Below are 21,220 nucleotides of genomic sequence, written 5' to 3'. Positions count from 1 at the left end.
CAAAAGGAGCTCATTTGTTGTTGTTCAGCACACATGTAATTCCAGCTCCATGGGATCTGACACATCATATGTGTTATGGAACATGTTTTTCTGACAAATGCTATCACCAAAAAAATCCTTTAGTATAAGGCTTTCCTTAAGGCTCCAAGCCAAGGGCTGGGCAGTAGTGGCTCATGCCTCTAATCCCAGCACTTGGGAGGCAGATCTCTATGAGTTCTAGGCCGGCCTGGTCTACAAAGAGAGTACCGGGACAGCCAGGTAAGAAACTAAATTCTATACAACTAGTATAATCTAAAACCCCTTTCTTTAATTCTCTATAACATAGAGAAGGATTTTCTTTTTTAATCTTAAACATTAATATCTAATGCTCTTATTTTTTACTGAACAAATTGAAGGTAGAATATGTCTTACCAGACCCAGAATCTCATAGCTAGATAAGAAGTTGCCTATTTTTCTAAGCCTCTTCTATACTGAGCCCCCAAGTTCTCTCTGGGACGTTTTTGGTTATAGGTGGTTAATTTTATGTTTTTATTGAGGAAATAAAGGTTGATATTTCCTACTCTATTATCCTTAGTCATTTTTGAGTTATCCTCATGCATACTAAGTTATTTATGCCACTGCGATTGTGAGGCCTTGTGAACAGTGCTTGACACAATGGGGTAGGCCCTTGAACTGGTGCATATCACGTTCCTAAATTAATTCAGTGACAGCAGCAACCTCTCCTCATCTTACTCCTGGTGGGTCTTTCAGCTATGACAATACAACAGGGGCAACTAACTACTTTTTAACCCGATAAAGGTTACTTAGTGAAAGCACATGGTCAGAGGCTTATCTCGTTCTAAAATACAGAATGGTACAAACTGACCTTCACTGTTTATAAAGGAAGTCTACAGTGCACGCTAACCATTTGGTACAGCACTTTTTCCATTTCTTACCAAGTCTCGCTGATCTTCCTGTACCAAATCCATTTTGTGTACCAAGCAAAAGATTTTGGCTTCTGGAGAATTCTGCAGAATAGCCTCAAGGCATGACTGATAGTAGTGCATGTCCTTTTCAAGTTCACGGCTCTCCACATCAAAGACATAAATCAGAACCTCCACATTTCGGAAGATGTTGTCACGCTGGCTAGTGAAATAATTTTCCATGAAGGTATCTTGTCTGGTAGGAAAAAAAGTCTAGATAGTAAACGAATCTTCTGTGCAGTCACTCCTGCTTGAACTTTTGTTGCTTGATCAGGTGAAACATGATCTTAAACTTTAATTCAAAGAGGAAATAACAGCCAAATGTGGTGAGCTTCCCCTTACTCTACTTCATGGTCATAACCTGCAATCATGTAAAATCCTCCTTTCTTATATTTGTTATTGTTATTACTGTTGTTCTTGAGACTCCATAGCCCTGGTTAGCCTACAACCAACAAAGATCCACCTACCTCTGCATACTTATCATGTCTGGCCTCTCCTTTGGTTATAAACACACTTACCTTCTGTTCATTCTTTAGGTTAACGGTTTAACTCATGAGTCTTTTACACATATTGATCACTCTTTCATGCTACTTGTTGACCTCTTCATCTATAACTCCAGCTTATTTCCTTATATTTCAATCCAGTCCACACATCTTCATAGAAACTACCTCTATCTTGGGCCAGCTCACTCACTGTAGGTTCTCTACCACCACATCCCTCTCATTTGCAACACTTAGCACAGGCAAGATGCTATACTTATGAGTTCTTGATTAATAGCGTTCAATTTTCTATACAACCAGATAAGAATCACCCCTGATATTATCTTCCACTGTCTCACAGCTTTTAAAAGAAGGATGGCACATTTTTTTAAAGATTTATTCATTTATTCATTTATTTTATATGAGTACACTGTAGCTGTCTTCAGACACACCAGAAGGGGACATCAGATTTCATTACAGATGGTTGTGAGCCACCATGTGGTTGCTGGGAATTGAACTCAGGACCTCTGGAAGAGCAGTCAGTGCTCTTAACAGCTGAGCCATCTCTCTCCAGCCCAGGATAGCTCATTCTTTTTCTCTTTCTTTTATAATCAGAAAAGGAATTTATTTTGAATAAACAACTCAACTTTGCAAGATGACATTACCTCAACTTTTCTTTGAAGAAAGACAAGTATCTGATCAGTTCATAAAAACACCTTTCTCTCCCCTATGCAGGGCAAAAACACCAAGCTAAACTGAACCAAACCAAACCAAACCAAACCAAACGGAACCCTTTCTCTGCCTGACCTTTCATATGTTGATAATGTTAACAAAGGACAACCAATGAGGGCTTGTCACTCTGCACTCCATCCTATTATGCAGGTCAACTCAATTTCCTACTCTCTGCCACCCTTGCTCTTCCCCAGGACTCCAGCTCCAGTCAGAAATGTTGGAAAGCAGAGGCAACCCTAGGAACCCCTGCAGTGCAGAGGCTCAGTGGGTGGGCAGTATCAAGTTACATTCTAAGTAAATAGCTAAAGGGTGAAGCACTCCAATGCCAATTTATTTTAAGCAGGCTCTGTGTTATCTATGGTTTGCAGGATGGCACATTCTTAGTGTACATTTGCTGAATAACACTAGTCAAATAGTGTACATTTATGAAAATATGACTTCAGTGATGACTTTTCAGCAGAATGCTACCCTTTGCTCCTAGGTTGGCTGTCACTTCCCAAAAGATCTCAACAGTTAGACAGCAATAAAAGAGTAGTGTCATTTAGTGGTGCATATGGAGTGGTATTTACAAATTTCTAATTCTGCATCTTGCTAAATACAGCTATGTAACCTTGGAAGAATCATATTTTCCCCAAAGTATAGATACTTGATCTACAAAATTGAATTTCATATTATAGTATCTAACAACAAGGAACTTGGGTAAATCTGTTGACATAGACTAGAGAATTGGAAGCAATTACAACAAGGGAAGATTTTTAGCCAAAATGTTAACCCAGCTGCTATCAAGAACAAATTATTTTCTTAATACCACTTAGTTATTTATTATTTTTTTCAAAACCACTCACTGAGCATCTTTTGTATGTGTGGAACTGGGATATACTTACCAGACAACAACATCTATTTTTTTTTTTTTCCGAGACAGGGTTTCTCTGTATAGCCCTGGCTGTCCTGGAACTCACTCTGTAGACCAGACTGGCCTCGAACTCAGAAATCCTCCTGTCTCTGCCTCCCAAGTGCTAGGATTAAAGGTGTGTGCCACCACCGCCTGGCAACAACTATTTTGTAAGACACTATAATGTATATTTTGTGCATTTTAACTTAATTAGCATAACCAATCTATGGGTTGGTTACTTTGCTCTATTGTACAGGTGAAGTCACAGCACAGAGGGTTTGAATAATATACCCTAGACAAAGAATTTGTGCTCTTAATCACTCTGCATTACATACTGTTGCTTCAACACAGAGGCACAATAAGTGCAAATTTTATGATTGCCCTGGTTATAAACCAACAATAGGTAAGTACATGTTCAGAATCCAATCTACAGTGACAAGGCTACCTAGAATTACTATTTTAGATTCAGCACAGTCTAGTATACTAAATAATATCTAAGAATGCAATACTAGTGCCAGTCAACCTGAAAAAGAAATCTAATTTATGATCTATCCTATAGTATACATATTCAGGTGGAGCTTATATTAGAGCTACTTAAATGTGTTTTATGTAGAAGGTATTTTCTAAGTTGTACAAAACACAAATCTTTATTAATCAGCTGACAATTCTGAAATATGTTTTAGCCAGTGCATCTATGCAAATGATAGTTTTCTATGTGTATTTGCCATGCTGATTATACTAGATGACATCATTATTGCCATCAGCTTCACAAATAAGTAGGCACATAGTACTTACCCACCACAATCCCACAGGTTCAAAACCAGGTTTCCCAGAAATCGAACATGAGAATGTTCTACATCAACTGGAAGATAAATGTTACAAGTCTAGTATTTGTAGTAAAGAACATGACATTAAAGATAAGCAAAACACTAACCCATGGTGTTTAGAAGGACCAAAGTGGAGTGAAATGCTCAAAGCCATAACAAGAAGGTGATTTTTTTTAGCTTAGTCATGTGGTTTAGTGGCAAGGTGGGTACCTATACTACCCTATGCTAAGGAATTGGCTCTTGTGTAAGTAATTTTTAAATTTCAGTAGTTTAGTATCCAAAGCAGAAACAATCTCCAATTATAATATTAATGTTAAAATTTAACACGCAAGACAGTGACATACACCATTTAACAAATATTCCCAAACCCACATTCTTACGCCAACTTCCAAACAAAACAGACAGAAAGCAAACATAAAACAAACATAGAACATAACAAAATTAACTCCTGTACTGACTTCCTCTTCAGTGAATGTGTCTGGTGATTTTTCTTTCTGACTCTCCTGACATATTCAATTCACTTTGAGTCCTTTGTAGTATCTCTTAATTTCAGTCTTTATTTTATAATCCATCGCTTAACATCAAGGAAGGCCCTTATCTCCTCATGCCTATACTATAAAGTCTTACTGACTTTACATCAACCTACCACAAGGTTCATCTTCTTAACACTACTTTGAACATATCACTCCCCGTTCAAAACACTCTCAATGGTTCCTCCATGTTTAATGGGGGAACACTCAAGGTCCTTCATACTTTGGCTTAAAAATCTACCTTTATATCTACCCAGTAATTGCATTAACAAATCCTCTCACTTCAGCCCAGTATGTTTTTATTCATAATTCCCCAACCCTACTACCTCCCCAGTCCCCAACACATTTTCCTCTCAGGGGTCGCAAACTTGCTAAATCAGGCCATGTGAGCAAACCTGTACCATTAAAAGCTTGCTAAATCTGAGAATAAACATCTACCATGGCCTCACGGAGGTGAGAGTTACTCAACTCTTGTTCATTTCCATGCAAAGTTATTGGCTCAGGTCTACTAGATCTTTAACATCTTAAAATAGTAGCCTGAATTCTAGGTTATTATGAAAACGTTTACAGGAGATTACTATTTCCAATTTTTCTAAAACAATGGACAGGCCAAAAAAAAATGCATCCACAGGCCTCATCCAGTACACAGGCTATCTGTTTGCGACCTCTGGTGTTTTGTTCCCTCCCAGTATCCATTGCCTTTTCTGTCATTTGCTGCAAAGCCCCCTTCTTCCTTTCAGAGTTAATCCTAAAACCCAGACTAATTCCCACCTCCTCCAAAAGCCCTCTTTCCCTGACAAAAATCCCACCTACCATTATCTCTCCCTTGGAACTAATTTAAATATTTATTAAGCAACTACTCTCTGCCAGGCACTAAAAAACCTCAAGAAAGAATAATGGAAGAGTTTATCAGGAATATTTCTCAGTATCTAGCAATTTTATTCTACATCATTTATGTGATTGTTAATTCAATCACATAGTAATATTTCCTGTGTCTATCTCCAAGTTGTTACCTAAACGAACTGCTATCTACTTTTCTACAATTTTATCTTCTCATAATGTATAGATACAAACCATCATGAGAAAGGAACCCATACAGACTTTAGTTTATATAACAGTTCTGTCTCTGAATGATCTTAGGCAAGTCAAGAAAGCTTTTAGAATTAGCTTCTACTTATGTGAAAAAAGAACACAGACAGTATTGACCTCACAGGATTGTTGTGAGGATTCAAAGAGCTATATACACACAGTGCCTGGCACACAGTAGATACTCAAACTACTTCCTTTTCCCCCTTCACTTCCCCCTCCTTGGAAAAGGAATCATATCTTACATGTCTTTGTATTTCCAACAGAGTCTACGAGAGAGTAGGTGCTCAAACTGCTATTAATTTGAAGACTATGTATACGGTCTAGTACTAAAAAAAAAATGGAAAGAAGTGCTACTGAGAAAGGGAAAGACAATAACAAAAGAAGCGACAGGATTCAGTGACTTTTAGATATGGGGCATATGGGATAGAAATCTGGTTTCTATTCCCATATTACAGAAACAGTTCTCTTCAAGTGACTGATGGCCCCATTGCCAAATCCAGTGGACTTTTGAGTCCTTGTCTTACTTTCTGCAGCATGACACTGTTGACTACTCTCTTTTCCTGAAAATTAATTTTCTTCTCTTGGTCTCTGGCATCACAGTTACGAAATCTTTGGAAGTTTCTCCCTCATGGGTTCCTAATCTTCTTTCTGTCCCATAAATGTTAGGGTTCTTAGGGACTCAAAATAGTCTTCCCCAAAGCAATATACCTGTCATAATATTACACTTACCATGTAGATACTAACTAGGCAACACTAGTGCAAATTTCTCTACTATTTTTCTGACTCATATACTGTATGTCTGTACTGTAAATATCCCAGCTCAATATATCCAATGTAGCTCATCTCTCCTTTCATCCCAGCAAATCTGTTCCTTTTTCAGTGTTCTCCATCTCGGTGAATTTAACCAGCTGCCTAATATAAAACCTCTCCTCCTTTCATTCTTCTTTCCCCTCACAATTCTCTCCAAGGTCCCCAGAAAGTCCTGTTGACTCTGCTGCTTAAGCATCCCCCCCAGCTCTGTAGCTTTGCGCCATAGCCACCACCACTAACGACCCCAGTCCAAATAAAGCCCCTGCCATCCCTTAAAAGTTGTTCTTAATACGATAGAAATTTCCTTCTCACAGTTCCAAAATCTTGAAAATTCTGAGATCCAGCCACCAGCAATGTGGAAGTCTAGTTAAAACAAGTCCTCTGGCTTATAAGTGGAACCTGTTTCTTCTACCCTTGCATCGTTCCAACCTGTATCCGCATTACAGATACAGTGATGTCTCCAAATTGCTGAATTTTCTACCATTCTTTTAAAAAGACTTACACGTCCATGATTGTGTACACTACGAAGAAGGCCAGAATAATAACCCCAGAATTATTAGTGGTGGTTGTCTCTAGAAAGTTGGCTTGACAATGAATAAAAATGAATGTTTTATACTTAAATAACATTTGAAGCTTTCACAAGTATTAGTTTGAATTAAAAATGTAACTTTGACCATGCTATTTCTTTGTTTAAAAAAATCTCTCATAGGTTGACAACTTTTCTTGGCTTATAAGACATTTCCTGCTTCCCTGCTAAATTTTATGTTCAAGGTATGCCCCCCTCTGGTTCTCCTATAACTTTCCTGCTCTGTTATCATTAGAGCAACTGAAAAGAATAAAGAAAAACAGAACTTTGGGGAATCATATTCACTTATGGGGCAGAAAGAAGAAAACATTATACAGAAAAACTCATTTTTTTAAAGCAGGGAGGGATGATTAAATGCAAAGGAAGAAAATCAAGAGTAATAAAGCATTAAATAAAAAGCCAAGAGAACAGAATTTTGAGGAGATAGGAAATTTTGGAGTTGTCAACAGTGTTTGAGGCTAAAATATTTCATAATCAATTTAGTGACCAATTTACCATTCCAAAACAAGCACATTTTTAACATTTACCTAGTAAATTAATAATATCATCATTTCTGTACTTAAAATTTCAAAGTTCAGGCGGCTTTAAATTTAACAAAATAAAACTTGACTTTTTTCGGGAATGACAAACCAGGAAAACATTAACACATTAAAGGCAAACAATATTTTAAAAGTAGTATTCTTTTTTACTACCTTTAAAGAAAATCAGTAACTGACTGCATCAAAAGGGATAACGAATACAAAGTAATGTACTAGTCCACACATTTAGCAACAAACACAGACCTGTCTTCATTAGTGACAAACTCATTAATGATATGCTAAAACATTGAGACCAATATTTTTCATTATATTTTTTGCTATCTTTGATGGAATTCAGGAAATACTAACCAAGTCTTACCAGTCAACTTACTACATCTTTAGGGGCAGGAACCCTATCCCTCTGACATTATTTGACAAGAAATACTTCCAGATATGCACTTGTTCAATAAATGGCCTATTTTAGTGAATATGATTATATAATTTACACCACTATGCTCATAATGATGCTGCTGGATTATGTCAAAAGTATTTACAGCAGTTTCAGTAATTCTGAAATTCTTGCTGTGAGACTATTCATTGGATTCAGGGTAATAAACCAACTCTGCCGGTAAATTAGAAACAGGGGTATCAGTGGTACCAAGAAAAGATGTTTCAACAAAGCGAATCGAATTTAAAGTATGAAGAAAAGGTCTTCCAGGAATTGATGAGTTGTGTAATGTAGACAGGCTTTGTCATAATAAAAAGAAGAGCACAAACTGTGATTTCAATACTGACACTTTCAGGCTGAATGTGATTAATTTTTAAGTTATACTTTCATTGTCTATAAAGATAATTGAAAATTAGAGTAAATGAAAGAGGGCATAAAAGTTACAGTAGTTTAATAAGCATCTTTACTGAGACCACACAGACACTAGCCCTATACATTTAGTCTAGAAGAGGAAAAAATTGAATATATCCAATCAAGGTACAAGAAAGAAAAACATTTGGACAATTACAGTTTCTAGAGGCTAGATATCAGCTACAAGTATGACAAGATAGGAAACTATCTTGACCAACTTTTTTTTTAAGATTTATTTATTTATTTATTATATGTAAGTACACTGTAGCTGTCTTCAGACACTCCAGAAGAGGGAGTCAGATCTTGTTACAGATGGTTGTGAGCCATCATGTGGTTGCTGGGATTTGAACTCCGGACCTTCAGAAGAGCAGTCGGGTGCTCTTACCCACTGAGCCATCTCACCAGCCCCTTGATCAATATTTTTGACAATTACTTAGATACTTATCAAATATAGAACTGTATATAACTATGAAGGACAGCTAACATATCAAATGAGAGAATAAGTAGCTAAAATCCTTTGTATTATGTACAAGAAAACTGCAACCCAATGGCTTGGATTTTAAAAAAGAAACATGAACCATCTAATATAAGGATTCATTATTACACTCAAAATATAAACTGTACAAAAAACAACGATGTGTATGCTTCAATAAAATATATGCAAAGAAGAGTTGTGGCTTTAATTATTATTCAGTAAAATGAAGGTTGCTCCAAAACAAGAAGGTAGGATTTTGCCATTCTAATGACAAAGTAATGCCCAGATTCAGAGATGTAGTAGGCCCACCCTGCCCTGATTAGACCACATCTGCATTCAAGTCTTATAAGAAGAGGAAGTCCTTAAAAACATTTCAAAAGTATGTCACATGAGGAACCAGAGATGTTTAAGGTAAGGATAACAAAATTTGGGAAGCAGAGGATGAGTAAGATAAATTAAGATATTGAGTGTTTGCAGATATTTGTAAAGAACAGAAGAGAACCATAATAGAAAGAATAAAGAAAGACTTGGTACTTTGTTTAGGAAATAGTTTTCTGCTCACCAAAGCTGCTCTAGTTATGAAGTCTACACTACGCTCCAAGCCCCCAAATAGCAATAATGTTCCTCCTCCTCCTTCGTATCCCAGAGTCTGGAACATAATGTTCTTGAAACCAGATTAGGGCACCTGAACAGTCCTAACTTGTTGCTAAAAGTACTGAACATGCTAGAAACCCAGATTGTAATCTGAAGGCTAGGGAGAGCAATGCCTGCCCTCACCCTGAAGCCAAGAACAAAGGCAGAATTCAGAAATGCTTCGATGCTTCAGAACGAAATGACAATCTGCATCAGAGTAGGGCACTCCCAGGATCTTCCATTTCACTGCTCTGATAGCCCTTGTAGGCAAGAAAGACTATACTAACATTCTAGCCATAAAGGTCAGTAAGATATTTCCCAACTCAGAGTAGATTCCTGAAGGAGAAGACCTAGGTATATAAAGAAAAAGAACAGAGTGTAGAACAGGTATACCTCTCCTTACAATCTCCAAGTTTACCTTTTAATAAAGACAACAACTAACTCCTGTATTAAAACCATCTTAGGTTTCAATATAGTCTAGTTAAGATCTATGATTTTCCCCCTTTGTATGAAAAGTTATAAACAAGCATTCTCCCCACAAAATAAGCAGGCAGAGGGTTCCTATCTTTGCCTAAGAAACTGCAGGATACACAGGAAGTTAGCTGAGAACATTCCACTTTGCAAGCAACCTAGAAAGGAAAGCAGCTCCCCAGGATAGTGAGCAATAATAATCAGAATTAGGCCATACATTCTGAAAAAGGAAAGCATGCTCCAAAGCAAATTCATCAACCTGTGCATTCTCAAGCTGCTGCAATCAAGTGTGTTATGCAGATTATTAACAGCCAAGTCACCTCACTTTACAATAGGATGAAACATCTTACTTGTTGCACCAAGACGACGTGTGTCTCTGGCAATATAATTTGCAAAGATAATAGACCTCATGCTGGTCTTACCAGATCCACTTTTACCCATCAACAGGACCTAAGGACAAAGTAAGGGAAAACGTTAGCAAAGCTGGAGCAAATCTAGTGTAAAGGGAGCCATTCCTCTTCTATAGCTGGCATTTTACAGATGTGCAAGTACCAATGACCAGTATGGATATCCGTAATTAAGCCATTCCTCAGCCAATCGTTGAGGACATCTCAAAAGTCAAGCAATTACCTGCTATGAGTTACACATCACTTAGCAATACAAGCGTGGTAAGTGTGTGTGTGTGTGTGTGTGTGTGTGTGTGTGTGTGTATCTCCAACAAGCAGATTTCATATAGTATAACTAAAAAGTTCTTCCTACTGCTCTGTTCAAGGTCAGGCTGTTTTCCACTTCAGCCCATGATTTCATCCCTTCTGCATATTTCTATAATTTTTATTTCAGGTTTCTGCCTCTTTAAATTACACATAAGAACCACTCTTGATTAAGCTTATCTACTTCTGTCTTTACCTTTTGATTCTCCTAGCCTCAAACTTTTAGCATCCATTCATATTTAACTGAATGGTTTACAGTCTCTTTGCTTCCAGCCATTTAGGGAGCCCTGACTCTGTGTCTGGATTCATCCTATATTCTCTACCATCCTTTATTCTTCTTTCTACTAAGTCTCAACTTATCCATCAACACTTGGTTCAACAATCATCACGGGAATTTTCTCTGGAGCTGGGGATGTAGCTCAGTAGCTCAGTACTAGGGCACTTACCTAATATAAGTGAAACCTGGGTTCAATCCCCAGTAAATCCCCATAAAGTTTCTTTGACCTAAATGCCTTAGGCCAGCATTCCTCAACCTGTTGGTTGCAACCCCTTTCGGGAGTCAAAAAACCCTTTCACAAGGGTCACTTCAGATCATCAAAAAACACAGATATTTATATTATGATTTGTCACAGTAGAAAATTGCAGTTATGAAGTAGCAACGAAAATAATGTTGTGGTTGGGGAGTCACCACAACATGAGGAAGGGTCACAGCATTAGGAAGGTTGAGAAGCATTGGTTTAGGCTGAGAGGTATCATGCCTGCCCCTCAGTGGTACTACTATATCATTGCAGACCATAAAGCTCTGTAGTCCTTCCTTTCAACAACTCTCTCACAAGACTGGAAACATTTGAAGGACAGAGGGAGAGTCTTTGTATCCTTTGTGTACTTTCTTATCTCCAGTGCCTAACAGGGAACAAAAGCTTGAAATGCACTCATCAAAAGAATGGTGCCACACGCCTTTAATCCCAACACTTGGGAGGCAGAGGAAGGCAGATTTCTGCGTTCGAGGCCAGCCTGGTCTACAGAGTGAGTTCCAGGACAGCCAGGGCTATACAGAGAAACCTTGTCTCGAAAAAACCAAAATAAAAATAAAAATAAAAAATAAAAAATAAAGAAATGAACAAGCCATTAGAGGAAAAAAGGCAAGGACAACTATCTGGTAGAGAGCAAGACTTTACAGATGTCTTTCTTGTGTAAGGATTTGACACAAGAAAAAACACCTGTTAAAGCCAAATTATCTTGCACTACAAGGAGTCAGAGTTAAATGACTTTCACAGTCCTTTCTAAGCACAGTGTTTATGAGATACAGTTCTGTTAACTTTCCTTTTCAAATGAAAGAGACACAGATTCTACCTCCAATCCTAACATATCAAAATGTCTGATTACAAATATAAGAAGCTTTAGTGAAAACATACTGGATATGCATTGGCTCAATTCAACAATTTAGATATCCAGGTTTACCTAAGAAAATTTAATTGTTTATTTAGTCTAAAATTTATATGAACATTTTCCTTGCCCTTTGCAAAACAAATTAACTAAACAATTAACTAGATTAACTAAACATTAATTAAGCAATAACTGTATCTATTTCTGAAGGTAAAGGCTGATCCTTCAACGCATGTGCATTGCAGAACCATTAAAGCAAATGGCAGTTCGCCCCCTTTCTCTTTTCACAGTTCCTTAAGCTTCTACTTTTCCCCTCCTAATTATGTAGAAATTTCTGGCATTTTTTTAGGCATCCTTGTTGACAGCAACTTCAGACATTCATCAAAAAAAAAAAATCCTCCTAGCAAACTTGAGGCCCAGAATTAAATTTTAGATAAAGTCAGGCTAAAAATATGGGAGCTTTTTTAACCTTACATGGTGAGGATAATTATGTTTGTGGTGTACAGGGAGTTTATTCATGTAAACTTCCTAATATCCCTATGAAGGTTATTACCAGTACTTCACAAGTGATACTAAATCCCAAAAAGGTCAAGAAATATTGCTCCTGAGCTACAGTCTTAGGGATATTGTCTAAGTCCCAATAAAAGTGCAAAGCAAAGCAAAGAACATCCAATTCCAGCTAGAAAAAAAAATTGCACGTAACATTTGATTTGGGTTAAAGAATCAGTGCACACACAGAGGGCTGTGTAATATTTGTATCTGGCTTGACTCCATGAGATTAATTTTAGACAAAGTAAATCTGACAGTAAATAAGGGGATGAGTGTCTCAAAGACCCCATAGATTCTTGCCACAATCCAGAAAAAGCCAGATTCCCTGAACTGCAGCTTCTTACCTTTTTCTTCATGTTACTGATGTAGCTAACACATCTTACCTTTTTCTTCATGGCTGCATTTGGCATTGCCCACCTGTAGATATAAACCAAAAGATGGTGTTTTCGTGATCTAATTGCCGGGGGCGGGGGGTGGGGGGGGGGACACACAAGTAAACTGAAAGATGCAGACGAATATTCTTTAAAGCAGCTAAGTATGGATGAGACCTCTTTTCAGAAGTCTTCATTTTCCTAAATTATAAAGCTGGGTTTATGCTCCCTGTTTCCTTCATCAGCTCGGGAGACGCTTCCTAGGATGGCATATTTAGGAATAGAAACCATTTAAATTCAAGATTTGATATTTTGTCATAAAGCTGAAGCAACACTCTGGGTACTTTTATAAATCAAACAATATTGTCATAATCTGAATACTATTTTTTTTAAATTCATCTCCGTATTTTTCAAATCTAGAAGCATCTTTGGACCTTCAATCGTCCTTCCAAGCTGTATTTCATTCATTAAAGGCACAAAGTACATATAACGCAGTTCTCAAATAGGCATATCGCACTATACGTCATTGGTCAGCAAATGTCTGTCCTTTCCTTTTTTATCATCAACAAGGTGATAACATCAAATAACCTTTATAGAAAACAGAAAACAACTCAGAACTGTCTCAATTAGAAGACTACGCATAAACCAGGAATCCCACATCCAGGCAAAGGGTGTTTCTATTCTGTTTTCCGTCATCAAGGGCATGATATCAATCAACCATATTGGTAAATTAAAGCAATTCATCACTGCAGGTTAGAGGTTGTTGCATCTCACAATACTCTTTACAATTAGCATGCCCTCCCTCCCAGGTGCAACATAATCCCCTTTACCCACCCAAGCGATCCTTCCGGCTCCCCTAGAGGAGGCTCCACTTTTGGGCCCACATTCTCTTTCTCTGTCTTTTTCTCGGAGTCAGATTCTTCCATCGTGCAACAAGTCCTTCACAGTGCCTTCTAAATCCGCAGTACCGTTCTTCTGGCTCACCTGCCTACGCTCAGCACCCAGGGCCCGCGGGGCCTGATCTATCCCTGCCTCCGCCTTTGTCCACTGGGGGGCCGCTTTTCCCACAGTTACCTTTACCGACCCGAACTTAGTCTCCAGGCACAGCCGAGCAGGCCAGCCCAAAGGAGCAAGCGATTCGATTCGGTGCGTGCAAAGGAAGAGATGGAGGAGAGGGAGGGCAAGGTGGATGAGGAGTTGGTCCCGAGTTTGGGCCTCACTCGCCAAGGTCTCAAGACCCAAAGGTAACTTGGTCAGCTTCTGTACAGACTGCAAAGGCTGAGATAACGGAATGAGCGGAGCGGAGCTGCAGAAGCAAAGCGGTCACTGCCTGGTGGCTCCTCCCGACCTCGCTGCCAGTCACGGTCCGCCTGAGGATGCTCTTACTTCCGCGCCCGCCCTTCAGGAGCGCAAGAACCTCACCGCAACCACGCTACTGCAGGCCAGGATCACGTGGGAACCTGCCGTAGTCCCAGGGCCTGTCACGTGCCGCTACCCTTTTGGGGGGGCCCTGGGTTTGCTTGGAAGAATACCATAGAGACTGCTTTAGGAAAGCCAGAGTGCCACCCGCCATCACGTGGCCCGGGCTCTCATTTCCGCGCCATTGGCCCTTAGGGCGGCCTGCGGGCACCTAGACACTGATGGACGCGGCCCCGCCCACTCGCTGCTCAGAGTTAAAGGAGAAGGTTGCAATTTCAGCACCTGCCAGCTAGCCGTTTTCACTACTCCCTATGATTAGGGCCCTGTGCATTTTTGCATTTTGGTAACTTTTCTTCCCGTTAATCCTTATGACAGTTCAAGTAATTAAAAAAGCAATCCATCTAAAGTGTTTTAAACTGTCTTTCCCATAGAAAACTCTCAATAAGTTGTTATTGCCAGGACCAGAACCACACGGAGGGTTTAACACGTCCGCCACTTAACTTTTAAAAGTTGCAAACATAATTTTAAAGTTTCTGATGATCATCATGAGATACTTGCTACATACAGAGTTTTATGTGGAGAAGAAGTGATTTGTCAACCAGCTCTCAAATCTCAACGCAGCAAGTTCCAACCTCAATGACCTAAGAGCTTCTTAGGCTTGGAACTCTTTTAAATGTGACACCAAGGTTACAGGCTGGGAAAAAGAGTGGCATAGGTTGATGCTCCCTTGAAAGACTGAATTTGCCATTCACAGTTTGTAATGGCCTCAACTTTCTCAGCTTATAGGTAATGTCCTCCAGAGGTCTTCCCAACCCATACTCTATTAGAGTACAACAGTCTTTTGAACCTGCAGTAGTTATTTTCTGTTGTATGCTTTTTAATTCATAATATTCCTTTGTAGTTTTTCTTTTGTTGTTGAGATTATACTGTAGACACATTTCTTTTTTCCCTTTTTTCCCTCCAAACCTTGTCATATAAACAACTCTCCTTGCTCTTTCAAAGTCATGGCTTCGTTTTTCATTGGTTGTTGTTATATGCACATATATGTATATACATATATATTCCTAATATAACCCGCTCAGTCTGTATAATAATCTCATATATATGTTTTCAGGGCTGAGCAGTTGGTATTGAAGAACCAGACAGTGTATTCTTCCCTAGGGAAAATTATTTCTCCTGCTCTGGGCATTCCTTGGTTGCCTGTAGTTCTTTGTGTAGAGTATAATACTTACTGACATGGCAATAATCTTGTTTATTTGATCTCTGAGTATAGGATTTCTATTTAAACGCTATAAGGACAAGCACTTACTTTTGAAAAATGTTCTCCTATACACTAGGTTCACAGACCAGAATGTGTGTATATACTCGATATTCACTGAGTACTGTTTTTTTTATAAAGATAAGAACAAATGTGTTAAGGAATTTCTGATTAATAACAGAAAGGAGAAAATGTATGATAGTTCTTTAATATCCACAACACATGAGTGTATTTTGAGAATGAGCATGCCTAGACATTTTTAGGAAGTAAAGCCAATGAAAAGAGAGGAAACAATTGCTACAAAATTTCTGGAGAGGAGAAGGAGAGGAAGCTAGAGCACAGCTAGCAACATTCCTTCTGGATAGAAGACAAAAATTCTATGGAGACATGAGTAGGAGACAAGAGTAGGCATGGACACAAAGCAGTCTCTAGAAGTTGATGATAGGTGGTGTATATGGGAAACTATCCCAGCTATTGTATTCTATTATCAGTGTTGGAAAAGCAAGATCATTTTGGGAAATTGGCCGAGATGTTAACCATTTGAAAGATAAGCAAAAGAACAGCATAAAGAAGCATGCCGCAAGGATTTCTGTTCGGTACTGAAAGAACAATTAAGGTTGGAAATAGTAAGATGGTATGGCACACATGCATGGATTGGTTTGGGGGTGTGTTTTTTGCTCTAAATGTAATCAACAACCTTAGTGGAGATGATTATAAGACAGGCTAGGTATGACCTCTGAATCTTCTTCCAGGGCTTTTGAAGTTTAAGTAGGAAACAAGGATAAGGAGTCAAGAAATTTATAAACACTCATCTTCACATGTTCAGTGGATGCTCCTGTGAGTAAGGAAAAATATAAACACTTCATAGAGTTGGGTTTTCTTAAAGACAGAAGAAGTGGGACAAAAGTTAAATTGAGTTTGATTTTAGTGAAATAGTGTGATGCTTTGAACAACAATGTTCCCCAAAGGCTCATGTGTGCATTTATTCCCCCAATTGAAGGTGCTGTTTGGAGAAGTTTAAGAGGTGTGGCCTTATTGAAGGAAATATGCCACTGAAGGCAGCTTTTGAAGAGTTTAAAAACCTGCACCATTCCATTGTTCTCTCTGCTTCATTTTTGTGTTTCAAGATGTGAGCTCTCAGCATCCCGATTCAGCTGTCATGCCTGCTGCTTGCTGCAATGCTTCCCTGCTGTGATGGAGTCTTATGTCTCTGGACCCATTACCCAAATAATCTCTTCCTGCTCCAAGATGTCTTGGTCACTGTATTATATCAGAGTAGTAGGAAAGGAACTAATACAGATGTTTGAACTCAATTTCATATTTAAGTTTAAGTAGTAGAAGCTATTCTGAATACTGAGATCTTGATAAAACAGCAGGCCTTAAACAAATTATTAGAATTCTCTGAACCTCATTTTCCTCTAGTATAAAATCTTTTTAATAACAACTTTCTCAGATGTTTTAAGGATTGAACTAGACCATGAAAGAAAATTGCCCCATATAGTGGCTTATCTATAAATGGTACTTAATAAATGATATTTTAAAATGTGAAGTTCCATTCAAACAGAATAATGTCTATACTAGTATCTGATAAACTAGACTTGAAGTCTGAGACAAAAGAGCCATTATATCATAAATAGAGGCATCAACTCCTCAAGAATATATAACAGTTGTAAGTTCATATGTATCCAATATAATATTTCCCAGGTATATAAAACAAATATTCTGGCTGTAAAGTGAAAAACTCTAATATGTTATAGCATGGAATTTCAATACCACACTTTACAAAACAAATAAACAAACATCTAGACAAACTCAGTAAGATTTAAAATACACTTTCTACTGAATGGACTTGATAGACATATCTAGAGTATTCCACAAAAGAGCACAATAGACATTTTCTCAATTCCACTTGGAAAATGCTCCAGACTATTATATTATATCACAAAAATAGAAGAAATTTAAAGATTATAATTGTTATTAAGTTTCTTTTCTGATCACTATGCTATAACACTAGAAATAAGTAACAGAAGTAAAGTTGTAAAATCCACAAACATGTGAAAATTAAGCAATATACTCATGGATATCCAGTGAACAAAGAGGAAATTACAAGAGGAAAGTAAAATGATGTTTATAGCAAAAATGCCTAAGTTAAAAAAGAAAATGTTCAAATTAACAAAGCAGAACTTCTCAAGTAACTAAAAATAAAAAATAAAGTCCAAAGTTACAGAGATATTCCCATCCAGTAAAGATCAGAGCAAAGTGTTGAAATAGAGATAAGAAAAACCAATACAAAGCTCAACCTGAATAGCTTTTAAAAGATAAATAGAAGTGGCAATCCTTTAGCTAGGCTAATTAAAAAAAAATCCCCCTCCCGCCCCAAACTCTCAAATTGTGAAGAAAACAGGAACAATTACACCTGCCACCTGCAGAAATTCAAAGGCTTATATGAGATTTCTATGAGCAATTTAAGGACAATAAACTGAATAACCGGGACAAAATGGGTAAATCCTTCTTATTTTTTTCTTTTTTCTTTGTATGTATTCTTCTCTCATACAATACATTCCAACTACAGCCTCCCCTCTCTGCATTCATTCCAGCTCCCCTCCTCCCCCACCTTCCCTCTCCCTGCTCCTTTGTTTCCCATTAGAAAAGAGGCAAACAGGACTGACAAAAAGAAGAAAGAAAGAAAGAAAGAAAGAAAGAAAGAAAGAAAGAAAGAAAGAAAGAAAGAAAGAAAGAAAGGAAGGAAGAAGGGAGGGAGGGAGGGAAGGGAGAGAGAGGAGAGGAGAGGAGAGGAGAGGAGAGGAGAGGAGAGGAGAGGAGAGGAGAGGAGAGGAGAGGAGAGGAGAGGAGAGGAAGAAGGAGAGAAGGAGAGAAGGAGAGGAGAGAAGGAGAGAAGGAGAGAAGGAGAGAAGGAGAGAAGGAGAGAAGGAGAGAAGGAGAGAAGGAGAGAAGGAGAGAAGGAGAGAAAGAAAGAAAGAAAGAAAGAATAAATATATTCTTACTAATACACAACCTGCCAAAACAGAAGCCTGAGGAAACAGACTGGCATAAGAACTGACCTCTTAAAAAGAAAGGAGAATAAATAGTCAAATATGACCTATAAAGGCGAAATCCAGGACATGATAGCTTCATAGGGAAGGTCTACTAAACACTTAATGAAAAAATATACTCTTCTGTCTCATGCTATTCCTGAAAATTAAAAAGAGAGGAATGCTTCTAAATTCTCTTTGGGAAAAATGGAAGAATTTCATAAAATTTTTATTTATTGAAATATATGTGTAAGTTTGTGTGTATGTTTAACTTAGAGAACAAAAAATACCCATTCACCCTATAGGCCCTTGAGTATAAGGACTTACTAATATCTTTGGAGCATTTTCATCTTCTTCCCTGGGTGTAATTACTATCCTGGATTTGGATAAATCTCAGTTCACTATTAATTTTATCATAACTTTATCTAGTCCTAAGTAATGTGTTTGGGTTGTTTTTATGGTTTTGCTACATATATTGTCTTGATTTTATTGAACCTAATCTGAAGATTTACATTCTTAATAAAATTAACATCACCCCATCACATTGTATATACTATAAATATATGTAGCATGGTAGTGGTTAGTTTTAATTGTTAACTTGAAAAAAATGTAGAATCACCTGGAAGATAGAGCTCTGATTATATCTGTGGGATTAATCTAATTAATTAATTAATCAAGCTGGGAAGACTAGTGCCTAAGTGAGTGGGGTCACTCCCTAGGCAGCATATCTTGGACTATAAGAGTAGAGAAAGTGAACTAAGCACTAGCATGCATGCATTTATTATTCTCTGTTACACGTACTGAGGTAAATGAGCAGCTCTGTGGAGTTCTTGCTACTGTGACTTCCCTGCTATGATAGACTATACCATGGAACTATGAGCCAGCCACAACCGAATGAAGCCTTTCTCCCTAAAAAGTTGTTTTTGCCACAGTATTTTAGTACAAGTAACAGCAAAGAAACTAAGGCAAATATATTTCAAAGAGAAAGAAACACATTAACTGTAAGTAGGATAAGTTTAAGAGTACATGTGTTAAAACATTGGGGCCTCTAAGGAGCATCACACTACACATGTACTTTATAGATAGTAATCTGATGTTGAGAACAGTGAATGTAGTTGCTTATATGCCAATCACTAGTTGTATAAAGAACAATTCCAAATGAGCTTTGTTAATCTCTCTTACCTATGACATCATCTTGTTACAAAGGAAAAAAATGACCTAAGGCAGAATGGCTTTTGGCCCAAAAGACTCAATGTGCTCTTACTTCTGAATGTCTGAGGACCCTGAGGCATAAAATTATAAGTACCTGAAAGGATACAGAAAAAGAAGCATTCTGCTAATACATACATGAAACCCCACCTCATCTATGTAAACTGTTTCAAGAAAAGATACTGCTCTGGGAAAAACATAGGTGTTGCATATACCCCATAGGAGTGGAAAAGGGCCCAACCTGTATTCATTGAGCTTATGTGAGGAAAAGACCTCGTGGAAACTGGTAACTCCCACAAAGGATTCCGAACTTCATTTCCCCAGAGTTTCCGACCTAACATAAGATAATGTACTCACTTGAAAAATTTATTCTAGCTGATGAGATAAGCCTGGCTGTCATCGCGGCTGCTAAGGAGGCAGATGCAGGAGTATCCTAGCCTGAGTGTTGTAGTAGGCCTTCTTCCTCTGGGAAGCTGCTGAAGACCCTTGACTCAGTGTACACCCAAGAGCAGGAAGAGAGCTGTTCTTTGGTCTTGTGTCCCTGGCTGTTACACTGATGGCTAGAGCCATGACAATGCTCAAGACCACCCCAACATGTTCCTCTGGTCAGGGAAGCAGTGGGAACCATGACATCCCCTGTTATCCTATCAAGAGGCACCTGAACACAGAGTAGGGAGGGATGGTGAAAGTTTCCTGGGCATCTGCATTCAATCTTGGCGATTGTAAAGATCTACATGCACCTGCTATGCCCCTGGGCAAACCTCATTTCCTAGTTTAGGAAGGTGCCATCCCTGCTATGTTACATCACACACACACACACACACACTACAGTGCATGACACAAAGTGGGATTGATTCACAGTCACTCTTACTGAGCCAGATTCATTAAAGCACTTGCTGATACAGGCAGGGCTAAGTCCAGGGTTAGAATCCTGAGAAACTTACCTAAATGCCAGATGGGTGTAGCAGCCTGCCTATAATTCCAGCCTCAGAAGCTGAAGAAGGGACTCCCAGAGAAAGCTGGCAGGCAAGGATGACCAAATTTGTGATTTCTGGATTTGACTGAGAGATTATAGCTCAGTGTATAAGGTGAGGGAGTGATTGAGGATAATTTCCAATATCAAACTCGGGCATCAATATACATGTGCACACACACACACACACACACACACACACACACACGTAGTTCTTAAGTTGAGACAAAGGAAAACTGTAGATTACATTTGTTTAGAACATAATCCTATGAGAACCATTTATCTTTTTTTCCATTCTGTTTAACTTCAAAAGGCTTGGATTAATAACACAAATTCAGTGATCCCTGAATCACCAGAGACTAGTGAAGAACTGCTGTGACTACTTACTGTGTCATTCATGGAACCAGAGCAGGAGGAAGGAACAGAACAACTCCAGAGATGAAAAGCCCA

General features: G+C 38.3%; 1 protein-coding gene across 8 annotated transcripts in view; it reads right to left on the bottom strand.

The window, feature by feature from the left end:
* Rragb (Ras-related GTP binding B) overlaps window positions 1–16,645 on the bottom strand; it is a 52,549-nt gene extending 35,904 nt beyond the window's left edge. For 5 of the 8 annotated variants that reach the window (XR_001782747.2, XM_006528850.4, XM_030251349.1 and 2 more), the window contains exons 1-6: window positions 13,714–16,645; window positions 12,892–12,925; window positions 10,214–10,313; window positions 5,754–5,837; window positions 3,861–3,927; window positions 936–1,158 (exon numbers count right to left, since the gene is read on the bottom strand). Coding sequence is in view for 7 of the 8 variants with exons in the window: in XM_006528850.4 (XP_006528913.1) it covers window positions 936–1,158; window positions 3,861–3,927; window positions 5,754–5,837; window positions 10,214–10,313; window positions 12,892–12,925; window positions 13,714–13,805 (600 nt within the window). In the remaining variant the exon portion in view is untranslated. The remainder of the gene's footprint in view (window positions 1–935; window positions 1,159–3,860; window positions 3,928–5,753; window positions 5,838–10,213; window positions 10,314–12,891; window positions 12,926–13,713) is intronic. The other 3 variants (XM_030251348.1, XM_006528849.4, NM_001004154.2) reach the window with 2 other exon arrangements.
* Window positions 16,646–21,220: the final 4,575 nt, after the last annotated feature.

Source organism: Mus musculus, chromosome X (assembly GCF_000001635.26).
Source record: "Mus musculus strain C57BL/6J chromosome X, GRCm38.p6 C57BL/6J".
Taxonomy (NCBI): domain Eukaryota; kingdom Metazoa; phylum Chordata; class Mammalia; order Rodentia; family Muridae; genus Mus; species Mus musculus.
Note: the sequence above shows the minus strand (reverse complement) of the source record. Positions and strands in the feature narration are given on the sequence as shown.